The sequence below is a fragment of the Labeo rohita genome, chromosome 24, assembly GCF_022985175.1.
Source record: "Labeo rohita strain BAU-BD-2019 chromosome 24, IGBB_LRoh.1.0, whole genome shotgun sequence".
NCBI classification, from domain to species: domain Eukaryota; kingdom Metazoa; phylum Chordata; class Actinopteri; order Cypriniformes; family Cyprinidae; genus Labeo; species Labeo rohita.
This window is the reverse complement of record NC_066892.1, coordinates 19,079,189-19,103,736: the sequence shown is the minus strand read 5'-3', so window position 1 is coordinate 19,103,736 and position 24,548 is coordinate 19,079,189. Positions and strand designations below refer to the sequence as shown.

At 33.3% G+C, this 24,548-nt stretch overlaps 1 protein-coding gene across 2 annotated transcripts in view; it reads left to right on the top strand.

Annotated features, from left to right (window-relative positions):
- Positions 1-19: 19 nt before the first annotated feature.
- The window catches only part of ube2wb (ubiquitin conjugating enzyme E2 Wb), a 24,578-nt gene continuing 49 nt past the window's right edge, over positions 20-24,548 (top strand). Inside the window, exons 1-6 of one of the 2 annotated variants that reach the window (XM_051098431.1) lie at positions 20-99; positions 1,957-2,048; positions 8,089-8,191; positions 16,366-16,521; positions 21,553-21,628; positions 21,718-24,548. The exon at positions 21,718-24,548 is cut by the window's right edge and continues 49 nt beyond it. In XM_051098431.1, the coding sequence (XP_050954388.1) occupies positions 85-99; positions 1,957-2,048; positions 8,089-8,191; positions 16,366-16,521; positions 21,553-21,628; positions 21,718-21,731 (456 nt within the window). In that variant the 5' untranslated portion in view covers positions 20-84 and the 3' untranslated portion in view covers positions 21,732-24,548. Of the gene's footprint in view, positions 100-252; positions 442-1,956; positions 2,049-8,088; positions 8,192-16,365; positions 16,522-21,552; positions 21,629-21,717 lie in introns of those variants that run through there. The other variant, XM_051098432.1, reaches the window with a different exon arrangement.

Genomic DNA, 24,548 nt, shown 5'->3' with positions numbered 1-24,548 from the left:
GCACACAGAAGCGCTCGTGTGTCACGTGACGGTGACGTCAGTCGCCCTGCGTTACTGTGCGCCACTGATGCAGGGGGATCCATCATGGCGTCGATGCAGGTAAGATCACAGCTGACATCTAGCTCTGTTTAATCTATCAATCACTCCTTGATCAGGTGTCGAGTGTGTCTTCTCTGATAGAGGAAATGGTGCTTTTTTGGATACGCCTAATTAAGGGATCGAACATTGTTGTGTTATTTGTGAAATCACAAGTTGTCCTCCTCGCTGCTCCTGAGCTGTCAGGGTGAGAATTATCGGTGCTTTAAAAGCAACAGCTGGCGAGCAGGACTCACATAAACTACTGATTTACCGCAAACACAGGCAACCTAATGAGTAGAAGCAACGTGTTGTTACTATAAGTATCAGGAGTTTGTTTCTGAATGGCTTGAAATCATACTATCGGTATGTTTACCTATTTTTATTCAGGCTTGCAGGGATATTTGTGATATTTGACAGGAAATTTAAATTATCTTAATGTGTAAGACTGTGTTGAATATTAGGAATGACAAAATACAGGCAGTGTTTGTTGTCACACAGCTCTTAGTGGTATAAATATTCAAATGAATGTAAAAGTAAGAGGTTGTGTATAGTTAGTCATAACAGTATTTTGAATACTGTACTAAATTTAATTTCCCGGATGTATCTCATACAACTTTTTTGAAGTACTAACTCTGACTCTGTCATATTCTTTACATGAAGTGGTTTTCAATTCTTTTTTTAATGGCAAGTATCCTCTGTATAATTACTACCAGTCAAAAGTTTATGAGCAGTAAAAATTTTGAATGTTTTTTTTTTTTTTGAAATGTCTCTTTTTCTCACCAAGCCCGAAGTATTTTTAATTATTTCTACTATTTAAAATAACTGTTTTCTATTTTTAATGTATTTTAAAATGTAATTTATTCCTGTAATCAAAGCTACATTTTTTTTTCTTTAGAAATCATTCTAATATGCTGATTTTACTATTATTATCAATATGTAAAACAGTTAAATACATGTTTTTCAGGATTCTTTGGTAGGTTCAAAGATCAGCATTTATCTGAAATAAAAGCTTGGACTCAGTATTTTTATTTATTTTTATTTTTGGGGGGGAAATAAATAGAAATTAATACTTTTATTTAGAAAGGATGCTTTAAAAGTGGTGATAAAGACATTTCTAATGTTACAAAAGATTTCTGTTTCAGGTAAATGCTGTTCTTCTGAACTTTCTATTCATCAATGGAACCTGAAAAAATTCTACTCAGCTGTTTGCAACATAATAATAATGATAATAATAATAATAAATGTTTTTGAGTAGCAAATCAGAATAGTTTGATTTCTGAAGGATCATGTGACTGGAGTAATGATGCTAAAATTCAGCTTTGAAATCACAGGAATAAATTACATTTTAAAATATATTCAAATAGAAAACATTTATTTTAAATAGTAAAAAACTTTTAAAAATTTTTTTACGGTTTTTGCTGTATTTTAGGTCATATAAATGCAGGCTTGGTGAGCAGTAGAGACTTCTTTAAAAAACATAAAAAATCTTACTGTTCAAAAACTTTTGACTGGTAGTGTGTGTGTGGGTTTAGTTTTCCAAAATTAAATAACTAAATGCTTACATGAACATTATTTATTATTTTATAAATTGTGAATTATTTTTTTTTAATGAAAAATTGTTTATTTATTTATTTTTCTTGTTTATTTATTATTAACAGTGTATCTTTTTTTCTTCCTAACATTAAATTGCTATTTAATCTATATTTATCTATCTATCTATCTATCTATCTATCTGTCTGTATGTGTAATATGTGTGTGTGTATATGTGTATATATATATATATATATACATATATATGCGCACACACACTAAATATACAGTCTTACAGAAACTTTTCTCTTCTTTTCTTTGTTTAACACTTTGTCTTTTTCTCAACAGAAAAGGTTACAGAAGGAACTGCTAGCCTTGCAGAATGATCCGCCTCCCGGAATGACCCTAAATGAGAAGAGCGTACAGAACACCATCACACAGTAAGACCGTCATTTCCCGGCTCTTCGTTTAATCTTATACCCGTGTGTGTGATCATGGTGTACTTATTAACAGTCGAGCTTTCTCAGGCCGTCCTGTATCATGGACCGTCACAGGGGAAGCATTTAAAAGTTCAATGAGTCATTGTTGTTTTTAACTTATTATTAGGCGTTACTCATTGTTGTCAGGTCCGACCTAGAAAACTCACCCAGTGTGTCTATTGTGTTTTTAAATGTTATCAATTTTAAACCAAACCTTTCACAATTGGTGTAATTTGTAAGGCTGCTCTGCCTGATGTATAGTATGTCTGCTCAGACTAATCAAAAATTAAAGTTGTCAGCTTGTGAGGGTAGTATTGCCGTAACAAACCTTACTGACCTCTTTTTGGCTCGTGCTTGTGGTCGTATCCATGTCTGGAAATATCTAGCAGTCTTTTATGGGAAAAAGCTGTCACAAGACAAAAAAAAGGTGCGTCAGATTGTTCCAGAAAGGACTGCGTAACTGAATCAAGAGTGTAACCAATCTTGTGCTCAGTGGCGTGTGTACTAGTTAGATCAGAAATTGGAAAAGAGCTGTCTTCGCATATGTCTTTCTGCGTGGTAGTAATTAAAATGAATCGCTGATATAATCTAGCTTTTGGAAAGCTAAACTTTGACAGACAAGGGTTATAAATGTAATGTTTCTTCTATGTAGCTGTGGTTATTATTGTGGGAACGTAATGTGATAATGTGAGTTAAAGGAGAAGTCCAAAGATTCATATATAATGTACTCACCCCCTTGTCATCCAAGATGTTCATGTCTTTCTTCAGTCGTAAAGAAATTATATTTTTTTGAGGAAAACATTTAAGCGTTTTTCTCCATATAATGGACTGATATGGTGCCCTAAGTTTGAACGTTCAAAAGGCAGTTCAAGTGCGGCTTCGAACGATCCCGAATGCGGTTGTAAACGATCCCAGCTGAGGAAGAAGGGTCTTATCTAGCGAAACAATTGGTTATTTTTATTAAAAAAATACAATTTAAATACTTTTTAATCTCAAACGCTCGTCTTGCTTTTCTCTCTTTCTCTAGTTAGGGTATGTCGAAAAACTCCAATTGTATTTCTTCCCACAACTTAAAAAGTAGTTTCAAAATCATCCTACATCACTGCAGAAGTACTGACCCAGTCGTTGCAAAGTGAACATGCAAAAAAGATCAAACACCCTTAACAAAAAAAGGTAAAACAGCAATATAGGACGATTTCGAAGTTGAGGGAGTTTTTCAACATACCCTAACTGGCATGAACCGGAACAAAAACAGTCCAGGCAGAGTAAGACTAGACGTGTAATTTGACATTAAAAAGTATATAAATTGTATTATTTTTACTAAAATAACCAATCGTTTCGCTAGATAAGACCCTTCTTTCTCGGCTGGGATCGTTTACAACCACATTTGGGATCGTTTGAAACTTCATTTAAACTGCATTTTGGAAGTTCAAACTCGGGGGACCATATCAGTCCATTATATGGGGAAAAATGCAGAAATGTTTTCCTCAAAAAATGTAATTTCTTTACGACTGAAGAACGAAATTTCATTTTTATTCGGTTGCAGCTTTGTAGCCTTGTTTTGGTACATACATATGTCAAAGAAATGTCAGGTATGTGTTACAAGTTTAGCAACTTGCCAGACGTGTTTGTCTTGAACTGATTGGTCTTTGTGTTCATTGTTGTTCATCAAGTTGTAAATGCAAAAGGTTCTCTGATGCAGATTTGTCAGGTATGCTACATAGGAAAACAGAGGTTTAGGTTTAACCTAAAAATACACTATCAGTCAAAAGTTTTTGAACGGTAAGATTTTTAATCTCTTCTGGTCACCAAGCCTGCATTTATTTGATCCAAAGTACAGCAAAAACTATTTAAAACTGTTTTACTATTTAAAATAACTGCTTTCTATTTAAATATATTTTCAAATGTAATTTATTCCTGTGATCAAAGCTGCATTTTCAGCATCGTCACTTCAGTCTTCAGTGTCACATGATTCTTCAAAAATCATTCTAATATGGTGACTTGCTGTGCAAGAAACATTTATTATTATTATTATTATTATTATCAATATTTAAAACAGTTGGGTATTTTTTTAAGGATTCTTTGATGAACAGAAAGATCCAAATATCAGCATTTATCTGAAATAAAATGCTTTTGTAACATTATACACTATAGCCTTTAAAAAAAAAAAAGAAATTATAGAAATTAATACTTTTAATTAGCAAGAATGCTTTAAATTGATCAAAAGTGATGATAAAGACATTTATAATGTTTCAAAAGATTTCTATTTCAGATAAATTCTGTTCTTCTGAATTCATCAAAGAAAATTCTTAACATAATAATAAATGTTTTTTGAGCAGCAAATCAGAATATTAGAACGTTTTCTGAAGGATCATGTGACTGAAGTAATGATGCTAAAAATTCAGCTTTGAAATGACAGGAATAAATAACATTTTAAAATATATTCGAATAGAAAAATTGTTATTTTAGCTAGTGAAAATATTTCAAAATGTTACTGTTTTTGCTGTACTTTAGGATCAAATAAACAGGCTTGGTGAGCAGAAGAGACTTCTTTAAAAACATAAAAAAAACTTTTGACTGGTAATGTAAACTCTTATTCTAGACTATTTCTTAGTGTCTTCTCTCATGTGAAGTAATATACTACAGGTCATAAGTGCTTATTATTATTATTTTTTTTATTATAGGTACAGTAAAGCAGTAACGTTGTGAGATATTGTTTCAGTTTAAAAGAACTTTTTGTATTTAAATTTATTTTAATTCATTCCAGTTTTGACAAAGCTGAATTTCCAGCAGCCGTTACGACAGTCTTCTGTGTCACAGAAATCATTCTAAAATCATGATACATTGTTTTTTTTTCTCCTGGGATTCTATGCTGAGTAGAGTTTTTAAAACAGTATTTATTTGCAGTAGAAATTCTATTAAAAAAAAAAAAAGCATTATTTTTTTTTCAAAACTAAGCTTTTTTCAAAGCTTACCCCAAACTTTTGAATGGTAGTGTATCACGTTTTCAACATAGGGTTGCACAATTAATCAAATTTCTAATCGTTATTACAATTACAGATGCCACAATTATGTAATTGTTCAAAGGCACAATTACAAAAAAAAAAATCCACTTATATTATTCTGCTTTCTTAAGATGTGTGTGTGTGTGTGTGTGTGAGAGAGAGAGTATATTTTTCCTACAGGTTATCTTAGCGTTTTTTTTTGTTTTTTTTTTTCCATTGTTTTAATTTTATATTTTTTAAAACTTTTTTTAAATATTTAAATAAGAAACTATATATAAAAATGTGGCATGCAGTTGCTTCAAACAATGGTATAAAGTTATTCAAAACATCAATGTACATTGTGATCATCGTAATTAATAATCACAATTACAATTTCAAGGGAATAATTGACAATTATGATTTTTGTCATAATCGTGCAGCCCTATTTCAACATTTATAATAAAAAGAAATGTTATGAGCAACAAATCATCATATTAAAATGATTTCTGAAGGATCATGTGACACTGAAGACTGGAGTAATGATGCTAAAAATTCAGCTTTGCCATTACATGAATAAATTTGTTTTTAAAATATATTACTTTAGAACACAGTTCTTTTACAATTTAATAATATTTGACATTACTGTAATTTTTTTTAATTGAATAAATGCACCCTTAGTAAGCATAAGAGACTTATAACACTAATAAAAATCTTATGACTAATAAAAATCTTATGACCGCTAGTGTAATACAGACCAAAGGGCAGAAATGTGAGCTGATGTGTCGACGCAGCACTGATGGTCCAGCAATATTTCCGCTCCATCTCTGGAATGTTCTCTCTCCTCTGAAAGCAAAAGGCTGCTGGAGATATGATAATACTGTGGCAGGAAAATGACATTGTTGATGTCACTTTATCTGACTGCAGTAGGTTTCTGGTAGCAGACATTGATATTCCAAATTCAAATGTGTATGTGTACTAAGTTAATACATTAACATGATAAATTCATTAAATATGGTTACAGCTGTTCATATTTTTGATGCATTTATCTGATTTGATGTTGAATTTTTTTTTTTTTTTTTGTTTCAAACACAAAACCAACCCACAACAGAGCTCATGTTTTGATGGTGAAAGGCATTGTCTATGCTTTTAAAATAAAAAAATAATTTAAGTAATTCACACTGCTGTTCAAAAGTTTTGTATCGGATTTTTAAGTCTCTTATAAAAATAAAGAAAAAAAGTAGTATGAAATATTATTTCAATTTAAAATAACATTTTTCTATTTTAATATACTTACATTTTTTTTCTGTGATTCAGCAAAGCTGAATTTTCAGCATAATTACTCAAGTCTTAAGTGTCACATAATCCTTCAGAAATCCTTTTAATATGCTGATTTATTCATCAAAGAATCTTAAATAAAGGATTATAGGATAAAATAATTGAAAATGTAAAAAAAATAAGCAGCACAACTATTTTCAATATTGATTATAAATCAGCATGTTAGAATATTTTCTGAAGGATCATGTGACACTGAAGACTGGAGTAATGATGCTGAAAATTCAGCTTTGCATCACAGGAATAAATTATGCTTTAAAGTTTTTTTTTTTAAATAGAAAACCACTATTTTAAATTGCAATATTATTTCACAATATTACTGTTTTTTTCTGTGTTTTTAATATGAGCAGAAAAGACTTCTTTTAAAAAACATTAAAAGATCCCAAACTTTTGAACGGCAGTGTAAAATAAATCCAAATGTAAAATATGGCAAATAAATAATAATTGCTGTGTAATTTAAACATAATTGAAACCCAGCATGATTTTTTTTAGAAGATATAAGATTAGTTAAAACAATTTTTTAAAGAAGATTTACGTTATGTATATTACTTACATTATACTTTTTTTTTTTTTTTTTTTTTTTTTTTTTTTTTTTTTTAAACAAGGTTACTGTTTATTTATTTGTCTGTTTGTTTCACTATACTGTCTATAAGTTTAGGGCCAATGTGTGTTTTTTTATTTATTTATTTATTTTTTTTAAGCAATATTGTTTTTTTTTTTTCAGCGAGGATGCGTTAAATTGATCAAAAGTAATAGTAAAAACATTTATAACATACAAAAAATATATATATGTATGTATATATATATGTATAATTTTTTTTACAGATGGCTTTTTTATCAACCTCAAATTTTTAAATGGTAGTTTATGTATTTTTGATATCATCATCATCATCATCCGACATTATGTGTATTAATAACGTCAGAGATGGAAAATTAAAGATGTAGAGCATTTTAAATTGTTCAGCTACAATCTAAGCAAATTCAGTTTATTTTAGGCTACCTTGTCGACATGAGAAATGACCTTTTTATATAATAGGGTGCATTTCTGTTCCAAAAAACTGAAGTTCATTAATCTCTCAGAATTTATATCGCCCTCTATGCCAGATGTTTCCTCCAGTGATATCAGGCATTGTATGTTAGTAATCTCAGTGCAAAAGGCTTTGGAATTAGTAAAGGACACGCACAGAGACACGTCCCAGTGAATGGACAGTGAGTGTTTGTTGAGTCAGGAAAAAACACTTTATTCATTACTTCACTGTTCATTCTCACTCTCACCTGAATACCTTTGTTACTTGGAAAGGAAGTTTGTCAGGTTGCTCCCCATCAATTTGGAGAGCACCAAATTCACTAAAAATTGACTGGATTATCCTGGAGAGCTTGGGTCAGGGATTTTATTGCCGGAATAAGCTGTCATCTATTTGACCCCTGACATAGTCCTGCTATTTAATGGCTCTCGTCTAGTCTTTTATTGCTCATTTTCTTGGTACTTTCTGTTTCTCTCATATTTAATTCTTCTCCAGGCCTCTTATGGCTGAAACGCTCTGATGGCTGGATGTAGAGTAGTTCTGTTTTTTTCTCAGTGGTTTACTCTGTTGCTAGTATGTATGCATCTTTTGAATAGTTTAGGAGACCGTTTACCCAACCAAAATGCTTTATTATTAATGTCTTTCTGTTTCTTTTTACAGATGGATTGTGGATATGGAAGGAGCCTCTGGTACTCTTTACGAGGGGGAGAAATTTCAGCTTCTTTTTAAATTTAGTAGTCGTTATCCCTTTGACTCACCTCAGGTAGGTCTAAATATTACTTGTTAAAAGATTAGTTCACTTGCAGAATAAAAATTTCCTGATTAAATTACTCACCCCTGTGTCATCCAAGATGTTCATGCCTTTATTGAGATGAAAAGAAATGAAGATTTTTGTGGAAAACATTACAGGATTTTTCTCCATATAGTGGACTTTAATGGTAGCCAAGGGGTTGAGGGTCCAAATTGCAGTTTCAACGCAGCTTCAAAAGCTCTACACGATCCCAGCCGAGGAATAAGGGTCTTATCTAGCCAAACAATCGATCATTTTCTAAAAAAAATAACATTTATATACCTTTTAACCACAAATGGTTGTCTTGCACTAGTTTGACTTCACACATTACATAGTCATGTTGGAAAGGTAACGCCTGGCGTTAGGCGGAAATACTGATCCAGTGTTTACGAAGCGCATGTGCAAAGAATGTCAAACGGCCTCTAAAAAATGTAAAACAGCGATGGCGGATGATTTTGAAGTTGGAGGAAAAAATGAGATGGAGTTTTTCGCTCTACCTTACCTTTCTGAACCGAAGTACACAGATGAAAAACTAACCATGTGTAACCTTTCACAGAGCTAGTGGAAGACTAGCATTTATGGTTAAAAAGAATGTACATTTTATTTTTATTTTTTTAGAAAATCAATGTTTCATTAGATAAGACCCTTGTTCCTTGAATGGGATCGTGTAGAGCCCTTTGAAGCAGCACTGAAACTGCAGTTTGGATCTTCAACCCGATCCCCCCAAGTCTGCTATATGGAGAAAAATCCTGGAATGTTTTCCTTAAAAACCTTCATTTCTTTTCGACTGAAGAAAGAAAGACATGAACATCTTGGATGACAAGGGGGTGAGTAAATGCCCAGGAATTTTTTATTCTGGAAATGAACAAATCCTTTAAAGGAGAAGTCCACTTCCAGAACAACAGTTTACAAATAATTTACTCACCCCCTTGTCATCCAAGATGTTCATATCTTTCTGTCTTCAGTCGTAAAGAAATTGTGGTTTTTGAGGAAAACATTTCAGGATTTTTCTTCATATAATGGACATCATTGGTGCCCCAATTTTGAACTTTCAAAATGTAGTTTAAATGCAGCTTCAAAGGGCGAAACAATCTGTCATTTTCTCAAAAAATAAACATTTGTGTACTTATTAAGCACGAAAGCTCGTGTAGCACAGGCTCTGGGATGCACGTCCACAATGCTACGAATTAGTGATGGGTCGTTCTTGAACGATTCTTTCATTTTGAACAAATCTTTAATGTGGCTCAGGAAGAACGAGTGGTCTTGGTGAGTGATTCGTTCAGTCGCGCATGCGCAACATCCTAGTAGGTTCTGTACTGGAATTAGTTCACCTGTTTCGAGTCTTCGGGTTTTTTGAGTCGTTCGTTCATCTTTATGGGGCTCACGTGACCTGATTTTGCTAAAATGAGCGAAATCAACGGAATGACTCAAAAAGATTAGTTCATTTTGCTGAACGAGACTCAAAGGTCTCGGTAAAATGAGCTTCCCATCACTAATACGGATCACATCTAAGTTCATCGTCTGTGTACTCCGGTTCAAAAAGGTGGAGTATGTCGAAAAACTCCATCTTATTTTCTGCTACAACTTCAGAATCGCCCGAAATAGCACTTTCTTAGTGTTTGCGCATTCGCTTTGTAAACACTGGGTCTGTAGTTCCACGTGACCTTTCGACATGATTCAATACGTAGCGTTGTGAACGCGCATCCCAGAGCCTACATGAGCTTCTGTGCTTAAAAAATATACAAATTTTTATTTTCCCAAAAAAATGACTGATCATTTCGCTAGATAAGACCCTTCTTCCTCGGCTGGGATCGTTTAGAGCCCTTTGAAGCTGCATTTAAACTACTTTTTGGAAGTTCAAAATCAGGGGCACCAATGAAGTCCATTATATGGAGAAAAATCCCTATATGCTTTCCTCAAAAACCATAATTTCTTCACGACTAAAGAACGTGAAAGTGCACTATCCAAACGTATATTATTATAATTCACAACAAATACATTTTCTAATATTATTTTGAAGTACCATTTCCATAGTAATGCAGTGTTAGATTTTAAAATGGGTTTCAAAGGATGAATTTTGAGGGTTTTAAACTTTTTAAACTCAACTGATATATAATTTGTGATTATTTCTAAAACATACTTGGGGGAAAAAGGCAACAAAAAAAGACTTTTGGTGTCAGAGGTCACTCTTATAATAAATTAATCTATTACTGTTCCCACATAATTTGCAACAAAAACAGTGGTAAAATATCTGTTTAAGAGTCTGTTAGACCCTTCCAATGATATATAGTTCGCTATTATTCGATTAGAATTGAATTGTAATATAGTGAAGTAAACTGTTAACTCTGTATTTCATCAAAAAAAAATCAATTATTTGTTTTATATTGTTTTTAGAATACATGTTATTTGTTTGTTTCATCAATTTTTTTATTTATTTTTTTAAAACTCACTCAGAATGCCAAATATTTATACACAATCATAGTTTTTTATTATTATTTTGAATTGGCATTCATTTTTATATTTTGAGTTTTAAGTTATTTTGTTTAATTTTAAGTAAATTTTATTATGTGCTTTTGTCATTTGTATTACTTTTTTTTTATAATTCTAAATAGTTTTAATTTATTTTTATTTTAGTTTTATTTCTGTTAGTAATTTTAGTACTTCAACTGCATTTTTTTAAACTTCAAACATTTTAGTTTGGTTTGTTTTTCATCTAATATTTAATCTTTGTAAATTGCTGGACGCCCTTTACATTTGTAGCAGCCAGATGAACATTTAATGGTCATTAAAATCTGTTTTACACCTAAACAGTAAAATAATAGGATCAATCCGCACAAGGGCATTTTGATCTTATAGACTGGAGATTTAAAGGCCACATTTAATGGGATCAGGCTCAGCTCTGATCTTATTTTACATATCAGTCCCACTATAAATAGCAGAGTGGTATAGACCAAATTAGATAAACAAGCTCACACACTGCTAAGGCTTTTAGGGATAAGAACAGCATGAGTATATGGATATGGGTACTGTTATGGTTAAAAACCATGTCACAGTGTGACAGAAATGCTGTTGATGGAAAGCCGAAAGTGTAAATAGAGCAAAAGTAAGTCAAAGGAGTTTTAAATGCGATAAAACACGGCAGCACTTGAGACCAAAGGTGACTGATAAATGACCTTTTTTTGTTGCTGAAGTGGCCCTAGCAGAGTTTGTGAGCATTAAGTGCATTTAATCGGGAGTGAAACACTGGCTATTTTTTCCCTCTGACCGCAAGCACTCTATGCTTTTTCTCATATAAGTCCGGATCTGGCGCCGGCTTCTCATTCAGCCGGCTGTCTCTGTCTCTACCTCCTAATCTAGCGGCCTCATGCCAATTGTGAGGACTAAGCACCGGCTTATGATTTAAAGGGATAGTTCACCCCAAAATGAAAGTTCTGTCATTATTTACATTTTAAATCCTACCAAATCCATGTGAATTTCTTTGTTCTGTGGAACACAAAAGGAGATGTTTTGAAGAATGTCCATGCTGCTCTATTCCACAATGAAAGTGGTCTTTTATAAACACAATTCTCAGAATTGCAAAGAATTGAGGAAAAAATAGAAACTTGCTCAGACTTTTTTTCTCCCCAAAGCTAGTTTGTATCTCACAATTCTGGCTTTTTTTAATTGTGAGTTTATATCTCACAATACAGATTTTTTTTTTCTCCCAAATGCAAGTTTATATCTTAAAAAATCTGACTTTTTTTCTCAGAATTGCATGATAATAATTTGCAATTGTGAGAAGTCAGAATTTCGAGATAACTTGCAATTCTGCTTTTTTTCTTGCAAATGCGAGTTTGTGTCTCACAATTCTGACTTTTTCTCGCAATTGCAAGTTTATATCTCGCAGTTCTGACTTTTTTCCTGCAGAGTTGCGTGATATTAACTTGCAGTTGCGATTTTGAGGGGGAAAAAGTTATTTTTCTCACATTTGCAAGTTTAGATCAGAATTGCGTAATTTTAACTGATTTTTAATTTTAGAAAATAAAGAAAAAAAGCCATGTTAGATATAATGTGTTCTCAGAATTGACTTTATTTCTCAGAATTGCTAGCAGTCTCGCAATTTAGACTATAACACGCAATTGCAAGTTTATATCACAAAAGTCAGAATTGTGAAAAAGTCAGAATTGTGAGATTAAAAAGTCACAATTATTATTATTATTATTTTTAATAATTTTAATTTTAAATTCTAAGAGTAAAAAAAAATATTCTAAGATTAAAGTGGAAATATTTCGAGAATAAAGGTGAAATATTTCGAGAGTAAAGTGGAAATATTTCGAGAGTAAAGTCGAAATACTGTGTTATTCATTATTTGTACTGCGTCAGCTTTGTCTCAGCTTTCAAAATCAGTTTTATTATTTTTAGTCTTTTTTTATTGCCATTTTGTTAGGACATTATGAATTTCACTGATCAGCAAACAACAAAATGTCCTTACCATGTCCGACCCCAGATCTTAACCATCCCTACAAAGGGGGTAAATAAATGTAAAATAATAATAATAATAAAATAAATAAATAAATAAACAAATGAATAAAAAAAAATAATAATAAAAAACACACAAACATGGAGAAATAATGCTCTCTCATACCCAACATTATGCAATGTCCTAAAAGAGACATTTCGTAAGTGTTTCCTGAGTTTGTGTCAGAGGTACAAAGCAAGCCTTTGATGAAATTCAAGACGGGACCCCAGGTTCTACTAAAGGTTTTAAGGGAACCTTTAAGCATAAATCTTAATTTCTCTAATTTAAAAAGATCCATTTAAGGAGAATATTAAGGAGAATATTTCTTCTGGCTAATAAAGTAGTAAAAGCAACCACTTGAGCAATAGGACTAGAATGAGTAGTGTATGGTAGAACACCAAAAACAGCTGTCAGTGGATTGGGGCTAAGTTCAACATTAAGTGCTTTTCCTAGTGTTTCAAATACGTTGGACCAAAAAGTGACTAATCGAGGGCATGACCAAAACATGTGTATATGATCTGCTGGAGCCTGTCTACAGTGGTTACAATATCAGTTTTATAGCAATATACCAACTATGTGTCTTACAGTAATGTTTTTCAAGCTCTTTAATGTGGCGTGACAGGTCGCTGTATTCATGTGAATCAGTTCATTAAATTATACTGTTTTCTTTGTGAAAATTCCACCACCTACTCTCCAAAATGCCTGTGGCATCCGACCTTTCATTCCTCACATGTATTAAAAACAACAATAAAACACTCTAAAGGTTGAAGTGGGCTCCAACTCGTTAACGTGCGTTATATTGTTATCTTTCGTGAGGTATATAACGTTAAGTGACGATTTACAAGCTGTACGTTAAGTGTGTAATACAGTAAATGATTGGACATAATATTTAACATCTTCCATTTATTAATTGCAGCACACCAGCCATCCAGTATTCATGTAGGCTGTTGCAATAACAATAATTTTGTGCTTTGTTGCTTTTTAATAAAACACAGCTCAGCTTTCAAATTGTCAGTTTGGTCATGAAATACAAATTATAAATGTGTTTTTCTTCTTTATTTCAAGTTTAAAGCAACATCAAAAGGCATGAAAAAAACAGTATAGCCTAATTTAATGAAATTAATGTCTCATTGAAGTGAATACAGCGATCTGTCATGCCACATTAAAGAGCGTGAAAAACACATTATTGTAATATTTGTATTTTGTTATAAAACTGACAGAGTTTGAAAGCTGAGACTTTGGAATATCTCCCAGTACTCCCAGGCTAGAGTATAGGCCTACTCTCAAAATATTACTTTTAATTTATACGATACGATTCAAAACATTTTGACTTTATCCTCGAAATATTTAGACTTTATTGTTGTAGTATTTCAATTTTATTCTCATATTTCAACAATTAATTTTGACTTTATCCTCTAAATGATTCGACTAGATTATAGACCTACTCTCAGAATATTGTAACTTTAATTTATACGATTTAAATTCTCAAACTTTAAATTTTATTCTCGTACAATTTCAACATTATTCTCATAATGATTAGACTTTATTCTCGTAATTTTGACTTTTCTCAAAATATTATGACTTTAATCTGTTAATCTTAAATTTGTAAAAAAAAAAATAAAATTAACGTGGCACCAAAACGCTGTTGTGGAAACAGCCTTCCATACAATTCTGAACAGAGGTCTGAAGTAGTGTTGTCACGATACCAAAATTTTGACTTCGATACTAGGGCTGTCAAACGGTGCCGGGTTTGGTACTTTCGGTACTGGAATTTTAAAAACGTCCATTTCCCGCTCACATTTGAGCGCTGTTGAGCTGATTTTTAAATATTTATTTATTTGTAAGCGCTCGACGAGGAGCATGAAGCGCTTATCATTGTATCCAATCACAGTCATGTCTGTTGAGCACGTGAACACTATGGCCAATCAGTAATGTTTAAAAAAACGGCTCAACAGCGCTCAAATGTGAGCGGGAAATTAAAATTTCAGTACCGAAAGTACCGAACCCGGTACCGTTTGACAGCCCTATTCGATACGATACCTGACTATAATATCACAATACTACTGCTACTAACTGAATAATATATGATCCAAATGGAGATCATAGTTATTTTATCTATTAAAACAAAGCATGTCATCCCCCATTTAAAAAATAAAATAATAATAATCACATGCCAGTGCCACTACACAGGATTGTGGTGAACAACTACCGAGCCTACAGGTTTGTAGACAACTTTGTTATATTGGTAAGTTAGCTTAAAGGATAAAGCCAAATCTTATTTCATGATAAAGTAATTTTATTTCACAACAACAATTTATATCATGACATAGTCATTTTTTGTTATTTTATCTTTGTTATTAATAATAAAAACCTAGATGCAAGTAACAAACTAAAGGACAAGTACAATAAAACAAAGACACAAATGAAATAAAGAGGGCCTTATGAAATCTGTTTGATTTTTTCCAAAATTCTGTTTTAATTTTTCTAGACTCTATTTAATGGTTACATTATCAAAAAGCATGTCTAATTAACTGAAATTATGAAACTTGCAGAATTAACAGAAATTTATTAAAAGTTTAACAAAAATTAAGTTTTTAATTTTTCTCAAATTCAGTTTTGTTTGTGTCTCAGTTTTGTTTCTCTATTTTCCATTAATTTTCTGGATTCTATTTTAATCGTTTCCTTACATTTTAATAATCGAAAGCATGTCTAATGAATTTATAAAGAATAATTAGATTTGATAAAGAATTAATTTATTATAGGCTATTTATTTCTTTTTTTCAGAAATACTGTGTTGTGTATTTACAATTTTCTGGTAAATAAATTAAGGTAAATTTTTTTCTGGTAAATATTCCTTAAACATTGTTTTAATAATATTTTTATTAGTAGTACTAGTACTGTCTTTACATTAAGTAATATATTAATAGATTTCTGACTGTCAAGTTAAACCAAACTTTTATTTTGATGGGTTGCTTTGAAGATCTTTAGGGTCTTCATTATATGATGATAGTTTTCCACAAAAGAAATGGTAAAATGCGCATGAAGTGACTCTCAGAGCAGTTCTAGAGATTGTGCATGTACTCATATGAAGAGTTCAGATGCAAAACCAGCTAAATCCATCTGATGTCTTTCTTTAAAAAATGCATTTTAATCAGGCTCAGATGTATAGGTTTCTATGTAAGTACCAGTACTTCTGGTTGGGCTGAGGCTGGCATTTTAGCGAGTTTGAAGAAAAAGTATTTAAAATGCATTAAAATGCATTCTTAAAGTACCGGTAGTAAAATGCGGTATCGCAATACTTTTTAAGTACTGGTATATCGTGCAACACTATTCTGAAGAAAAGGTTGTTTTTTTGTTACCTTTAGCAGAAACAAGCTTGTGATGATTTTTACTTTTTCTTTCTTGCTATTGTGAGTTTATATCTTGTAGTCCTGAGTTTGTTTTAAAATTCTAAGGGAAAAAAATCTGTATTGTGAGACATAGTCACAATTTCTATTTTTATATTTTTATTCTGTTCCACAAATAAACTTCCAGTACATTCCCTTTCATTGTGTGAAAAAGAGCAGCTTGGAGCAAGCACATGCTCATCTAGTGTACTATATTTGTCTAAAACAGCTAAAAAACAAATGTCTATGTTGTGTTTTGACAGGTAATGTTCACAGGAGACAATATACCTGTCCATCCCCACGTTTATAGCAATGGCCACATCTGCCTGTCCATCTTAACGGAGGACTGGTCACCAGCTCTTTCGGTGCAGTCTGTTTGTCTTAGCATTATTAGCATGCTGTCTAGCTGCAAAGAGAAGGTAAGTGTCTGTTTTGTAGCTTGGTTATTGTATCTTATAGATTTTAAAGTTACAGTGCAGATGAATATGGCACTTTTAGGTTGTAATATGGGACATATTAGACAGATATGTTTGTTCGTTAGATACAATAGTAAGACATTAACTGCTGCACTCAGCCATATCTGGTGCCACTCTAAATTAATGGCTTACTAATTATAGTACTTGATTAAATGTGTCTTAACACTGACATTTTATAATTGACAGATATATATGCAACCTTAGGGACATATATTAGATCCAGTCTGAGTGGAATGACATAAAGAAACAGAACAAACTGCATGAAAAACTATGCACAAGTGCACCTAGGGCAAAAGCTGCTTCAGACGCAAAGGAGGTCACATCAAAGGTCACACCAAATGTTGATTTAATTTAGTTAATAAAAGTATATTGATAAAGAAAAGCTATGACATTATTTTTGACATATAGGTCTCTTGAAGCATCTTGGAGACATTGCCACAATTCTTCTGGATTCATTCTGTCTCAGTTTGTTCTCTTTCTTGATGTCGTTCCAGACAGACTGGATGATAATGTGCAAACAAAAATCTCACTGAGTTATTATAATTAATGGCAAAATTAATGATTGTACATGTAAACTGATATTTCCCACTGACACACTACAGCAAAAGATAGAAATAACTGCCTTAAAACAATTTGTAGCTGGTAAAAATACTTGTGTTCTAATAATTTTGGCCACCACTCCTGTACAACAATACATTAGGTACACCTGTACAACTGCACATTAATGTAAATGTGACCCTGGACCACAAAACCATAATGGTCAATTTTAAATTGAGATTTATACATCCTCTGAAAGCTGAATAAATAAGCTTTCAATTGATGTATGGTTTGTTAGGATAGGATATATATTTAACTAAGATACAAGCATTTAAAAATCTGGAATCTGATGGTGAAAAAAGTCTAAATATTGAGAAAATCACCATTAAAGTTGTCCAAATGAAGTTCTTAGCAATGCATATTACTAATCAAAAATTACATTTTTATATATTTACTGCAGAAAATTTACAAAATACCTTCATGGAACATGATCTTTACTTAATATCCTTAATATTATAATAATAAACGTAATATTTCATTGGCATAAAAGAAAAATCGATGATTTTAACTAATATATATGAAGTTGGTGATATTGCTACAAGTATAGCTGTGCTCCTTACGACTGGTTTTGTGGTCCAGGATCACAAATATCAAATCAGTGAGGCTGCAGCAACTCAATGCATTTAGGCATGTAGACATGATCAGGATGAGTCTCTCAAATTTATCTCAAATTTAGCATCCGGATGGGGAAGAAAGGTGATTTAAGGCTACATTCACACTGTGAGCCTTGGTGCTGAATTTAGTATTTTTTTTTAATTTTATTTGTTTTTTTTGTATAGCTATTTACATTTTTGTTTTAAATGTGCCCAGTATCAGATTTCCAGCGTAAAGAGATCATGGTTCTGAACTCGCATGCACAAAAAGACAATACGAACAGGGTTGCCATGTTTTCACAACAAAATCCACCTAATTGCTTCAGAATTAGTCCAAAACAAATCCAAATGCCTTGTGGGGGGGTAAAACTCATGTTAGTGGGGTCGCGTCAACTCACAGTTTTGAAAAACAACCCTCTGCAATAGTGAAAAAGTTGCCCAATCCTGCTGGAAAACTGTGGACTTGGCAACACTTGCGCAGTGAGCTGTCATACGGAAATAAACACGGAGGACATGTGATCATGCCTTTATTTATAGTGCGATCTGCCGCAGAAGCCCAGAATGTGGCCCAAATCCGATTTGGATGCGACTCAGATCTGTTTTTGTCATGACAGTGTGAACAGCACAAACCGCAAGGAATCTGATCTTTTCAATTCCGATTTGTGCCACTTCCATATGCGGTTGTAAATCCAGTGCAGGTCAGATGTTTTGCAATGCAACTTGCAACTTTTACAGAACTCTAGTTTCTTCACATCATTCTTCACAATTTTGTGCTCATGGGAGTCACTTCAAAGATTTTACATACCCAAAGTTATCATGATGGTTGCAAAAGGTAGTCAGTGGAAAGTGATGTGTCAGAACTCATTAGTTTTACAGTGACAACTCTATATACAAGCAAAATGAGGGCTTGTATCATAAAAGGTTCAAAACTCTGTTCTCTTCTGTAACATCCCTGTCTTTATTTTTAATATTGCCTGCACATAATATCACTTTCTGGCAGAACACATGATAAATAAACTTTTGTTTGACAGCACGCTGCACAAGTGTTGCCAAGTCCACAGTTTTCCTGTGAAATTGTTTTTTTTTTTTTTTTTTTCTAAAGATGCCACGGGTTGTTTTACAACTCCGTGGGTTGAAGCGACCCCCGCTAACGTGATATTGACACCCCCCGAACACCACTGGGCTAGTTTTGAACTAGTTCTGAGAAGCAATTGGGTGGGTTTTGTTGTGAAAACATGGAAACCCTGTTCGTATCGTTCTTTTGCACATGCAGGTCAGTTCAGAACCATGATCTGTTCACACTGTAAAGCTGACACTGGCCACATTTAAAACAACAATGTGAACAGCTATACAAAAAAATCCGATCCGAGCAGAAATCGTAATTGAGCACTTAGGGTTGCATTTCAGAAATTGTTGATGATCTGGGGTTTTCACTCACAGCCATCTCTAGGGTTTATAGAGAATGATCTGAAAAGGAGAAAATAGCTAGCGAGCGGCAGATCTGTGGGCAAATGCCTTGTTAATGCCAGAGGTTAGGAGACTGGTTTGAGGTTGTTATAACCGAGGTATACACAAAGCATCTCTGAATGCACAACACGTTAAAACTTGAAGCAGATGGGCTACAGCAGCAGAAAAACCACACTGAGTGCCACACCTGTCAGCCAGGAACAGGAAACTGAGGGTACAGTTTGCACAGGCTCACCAAAATTAAACAATAGAAGTTTGGAAAAAGGTTGCCTGCTCTGAGTCTTGATTTCTGCTGCAAACTTTGGATAGTAGAGTCAGATTTTGGTGTAAGGATTGATCCTGTCTTGTATCAATGGTTCAGGCTGGTGGGGGACATTTTCTTCGCACACTTTTGGCCCCTTAGTACCAACTAAGCATCGTTTAAACACGACAGCCTACCTGAGTATTGTTGCTGACCATGTCTATGCCTTTATGACAACAATGTACCATTCTTGCGATGGCTTCTTCTACCAGGATAACGCACCATGTCACAAAGTTCAAATCATCTTAAACTGGTTTCTTGAACATGACAATGAGTTCACTACACTTAAATGTAATAAACTCAATCCAAAAGAGCACTTTTGGGATGTGGTGAAATTGAAGATTTGAATGATGGATTTGCAGCCAACAAATCTGCAGCTGTGTGATGTTATCATGTCAATATGGACCAAAATCTCTGAAGACTGTTTCTAGCACCTTGTTGAATCTATGCCAGAAAGAATTAAGACAGTTCTGAAAGAAAAAGAGGGTCATCTAATAAATTGGCTAGTGGATGTAAAAATACAACCTGGTATCATGACGATAACGTATCTGTGGGAACATTTTCACGAGATGCGAAATACGTACCAATAAGTATATATCACTGAAGTTTCCAACAGAAATATCCACTAAGTGGCGCTAAAAGATTGTTCAGTTTTTTTTTTTCTACCCCAGAACAGATGAATGTGATGTTGGTTTTGTATGCGTCATCACAGTTCTGACTTGAAATGTCCATTCATTGGGGCTATTACTCTAATGCTTTGTGGCATTTTAAAATAACATAGCATCTACACTACACCTAAGCTTACCCGATAGTATAAACAAAAGCGGATGTGATGTAAAAACAATCGCAAGCATGCCATTTTAGCTTGTTTTTCAATCTCTCATCTTTCAGCTCTTTCATCGTGAGTCGTGTTTTTCACAGGATTTGTACCCAAGGATTCTGCATCTGAAGACGTTTACATAGAGTCCACAAGAGAAAAATAAGTTGAATTTATAAAAAATGCCCTTGTTTACATGTTTACATATGCTTGATTCTTAATACTGTGTTACCTGAATGATCCACAGCTGTGTTTTTTTGTTTAGTGATAGTTGTTCATGAGTCGCTTGTTTATTGTGAACAGTTAAACTGCCCGCTGTTCTTCAGAAAAATCCTTCAGGTGCCACAAATTCTTTGATTTTTCAGCATTTTTGTGTATTTGAACTCTCTACAACAATGACTGTATGATTTTTGAGATCCATCTTTTCACACTAAAGACAACTGAGTGACTCAGGGATGCAACTATTACAGAAGGCTTTCTGAACGCCTTCAGAAGGAAACACAATGCATTAAGAGCTGGGGGTGAAAACTTTTGGAATTTAAGGATCGGGGTAAATTTAACTTTTGTCTTCTGGTAAACATCTTCTGTAGCTTCTGAAGGGCAGTACTAAATGGAAATATATATATATTTAGGCAAAATAAGAAAAATGTAACATCTTCATTCTGTTCAAAAGTTTTCACCCCCTGGCTCTTAATGCATTGTTTCCCCCATTGAAGCATCAGTGAGCGTTTGAACCTTCTGTAATACTTCCATATTAGGGTTCAAATACACAAAAATGCTGAAAAACTAGAGAATTCGTGGGACCTAAAGGATTTTTCTGAAGAACAATGGACAGTTTAACTGCTCAGGACAAACAAAGGACTTGTGAACAACTTTCACAAAACAAAAAAAAAAAGCAGCTGTGGATCATTCAGGTAACAACAGCGTATTAAGAATGAAGGGTATGTAAAATTTTGAACAGGGTCATTTTTAAAAATTCAACCATTTTCTCTTGTGGACTATATGTAAACATCTTTTACATTTTGCAGATTCTGCAAAGTATATGTAAACTTTTAACTTCAGCCGAATGTACTTATTGGTACATATTTTGTGTCTTGCGAAAACGTTCCCACAGGTATATTTTCATCATGAGATCAGGTAGCAAAACTATGTGTATTTTTATTTCTACTTACATATTTATTTCTTTATATATTTTACAGAGGCGGCCTCCCGATAACTCATTTTATGTACGGACATGTAATAAAAATCCAAAGAAGACAAAATGGTGGTATCACGGTAAGAACTACTGGTTTAGTTGGTAATAAACAAATCATTTCTAGTGGAACTGCATTATAACTGTATTTAAAATCTGCCTTTTTTCACAGATGATACCTGTTAATATGAACTTTCTTGAACTCCCAGAGGGAAGAAGTCCTACTGACCTATAAAAGCACTTTTTGAAATCATATGGTCTCTGAACTTTAACCTTGGACTCAAACTCAAGCATGGACTTAGACCACAAACATGGGAGATGATGTCAGCTGTGTTACCGGTAGCCAGTTGGATGCATGTTTGGGAAAACTAAAAAACAGACGAAGAATGGAAATAAATTTTGGATGGAAACGGACTCGTCAAGGGTCGGTGTGGAAAAACTTAGATTAATCCAGGAAGAAGGACTTTTTTTGTTTTTTGTATTGAGATTATTTCTGTCTTGGACCACACATATTCCACGTCATTTTTATCATCAATATGTTTTAAGGTCCGTGTGTCTTGTGCAATAACAAAGATAGGTGCATAGCAGGGCCAATAATGAGAAATCCAAATCTAATTATAAAAATCCAAAACCAATCTGGAAACGATTGTAGTCTACTTTGCTTTTTCTCTTTCTATATATTCCTACTGAAATGACATGCACTGTGATGAAAGAAAAGACCAGTTCATTCTGATTAAGATACGATGCACCGCTTCTGATGTTCCACTGTAAATAGTTTAATTTGAGAAAGGTACTGTTTGATCTCATTCATCTCGAGTTCTGATATCACTGCAAAAGTTGGTTGCATTGTCACTTATGCTTGTTAGGACTGTAATTGGTCCGCTCGCGCATTAAAACCAACCTTGACCATCCATGAACTTACATTTACCTCTACCAAGTCATATGGGATGAAACCAGTGTTAGGTAACCCAGTATATTGAATGTTGGCAAGAAAGTTTGGTTTTAGTTGTATAAAGTGTTTTTGTTATAATGCGCAAGCGCAAATCTATTTTAAACTTCCATTTTTAAATTTTGCTTCATCTTTATCATGGTGCAAGTAATGAAACAGTTGAAGAATGGCAGTTCGAGAGTGTACGTCTTATTTAATTTTGGGTACCTGTTTTATTCGCAGTAACCTAGTTTGGAAGTTTTTGTGGTTTATATATTCTCAAGACAACGTTGATTATCCTGGTCATACTTTGCCTGTGGGGGTGTAACGGTACACAAATATGACGTACTCACCTCGGGTTTTAACGTCACGGTTCGATATGATTTTGGTACAGCAGGGGAAAAAATTAAACTTTTTTTTTTTTTTTAAATAAACAGTGGTTTACTAAACAACTCTCACTTTAAATACATTCAGTTATAATTAAGATTTTCTTAGTGATAAAAATCTACTTCAGCTTATGCTTTAAACTATAGGGAGTCACTTTACATTATAAGTTTACAACTTAACCCAAGCTTAAATTTAATTGCTATTTACTTTTAAATATAATAATCAACACTTAACTTTAAAAAAATGTATGCAAACATGTAAATTGCATATAATTAAATTATAAAAATTCACGTTTCACAACATAAATTTAAACATGCATTAAATAATTAAGACTAGCAGGTAAATTACAGTATGTACAATATATTTCGTGTAATATTTCGCGAAGTGCTCTTCCCTAAACTTCGTTTCTCTAGTGAACTAACAAACTGTGGATACCGATGACTTGCCTGAGGTAAATGATATGCTGCGTGACGTTTTATTTCCATGCTGTTTTGTTGACGTCTTTCCGCGGTTGAAAAACCCTTTGAGCGATTCCATGAGGCGTGTAGATGTTCATTCATTTTTATTCGCGTTAATACTAGTAGTACGGAGAAAGAAAACACCGCGTTCACTCGTTCTCCGCGCTGCCATTTGAACGGACTCGTCTCTGACGCGGCCACCAGAGCTAATCGCATCCACTTTACTCAATGCTTGTTTAAACCAGCACGTTTTGGAACCATCCCAAAAGCAGCTCTTCGAGGAGTTTATACATTTTCCTGAGGGGAAAAACGCTGTACTGTACTGAAAGACCCGTACCGGAAATTTTCGGTACAAATACGTGTACCATTACACCCCTGCTTGCCTGGCTCAGGTAATTTTTCAAGTATGAAAAAACACAAATATTCCTAAATATTTTTCCTTTGATAATATTTTCTCTTAAGGTACTGTTACATAGTTTAGGAGGGGAAAATGATTCATATAACTCGTAAAAGTGAAATTAATTAACCTCGACGCATGGTCTACTTGTAGATAGACAAATTATGTTATTGCAAAGCACATATTTGATAACGTTTGGATCCTGCACTTTTTCCAAAAATTATTTTATTTCTCCAAAAATGAGTGTTATTGGGTAGAAAAAAACACTTTCTGTCCCCAACAGTTGTATATGTTTAATGTACTGATTGGTAATGTGAGATTTCACACTGTTTATTAACTTCATACACTCCAAAGATGTATTTTTAGCCATCCGTTCAGAAATACTTGAATATTCCAAACCTGGTTGGCTTGTCTTCTTTTCCATTGTCTGTGGTACAGTGTACTTAGACTTCCAAGTGAATGTGTTGGTGTAGAAAAAAAAAATGGAGATGGCCATGACTCTTCCCTCTGCACACAATATCAGGATACTTCTTTTAATTTTAAACATGTAATTGTCCTTACTACTGAAAGAAAATGTGTGGAAATGACAACAGGGCTAAACTTGAATGTGTGTTTGGTGGCTGAGAAAAATATTGACACCTGTCAGCATTTGAAAGGAAGTCAATAAGTGTACACACTTATGTTTAAGTAGACTTGGGTATCTTAAAAAGTTTTCTTTTTTTGCTAATGAAAGGTTCTATTTAAATTGGTTTGCCAGTTGTAGGAGGTGATAGGAGTTATTGTTTTTCTAAGTCTTTCTTTGATTTTTTTTTTTTTTTTTTGGTATGTACAAA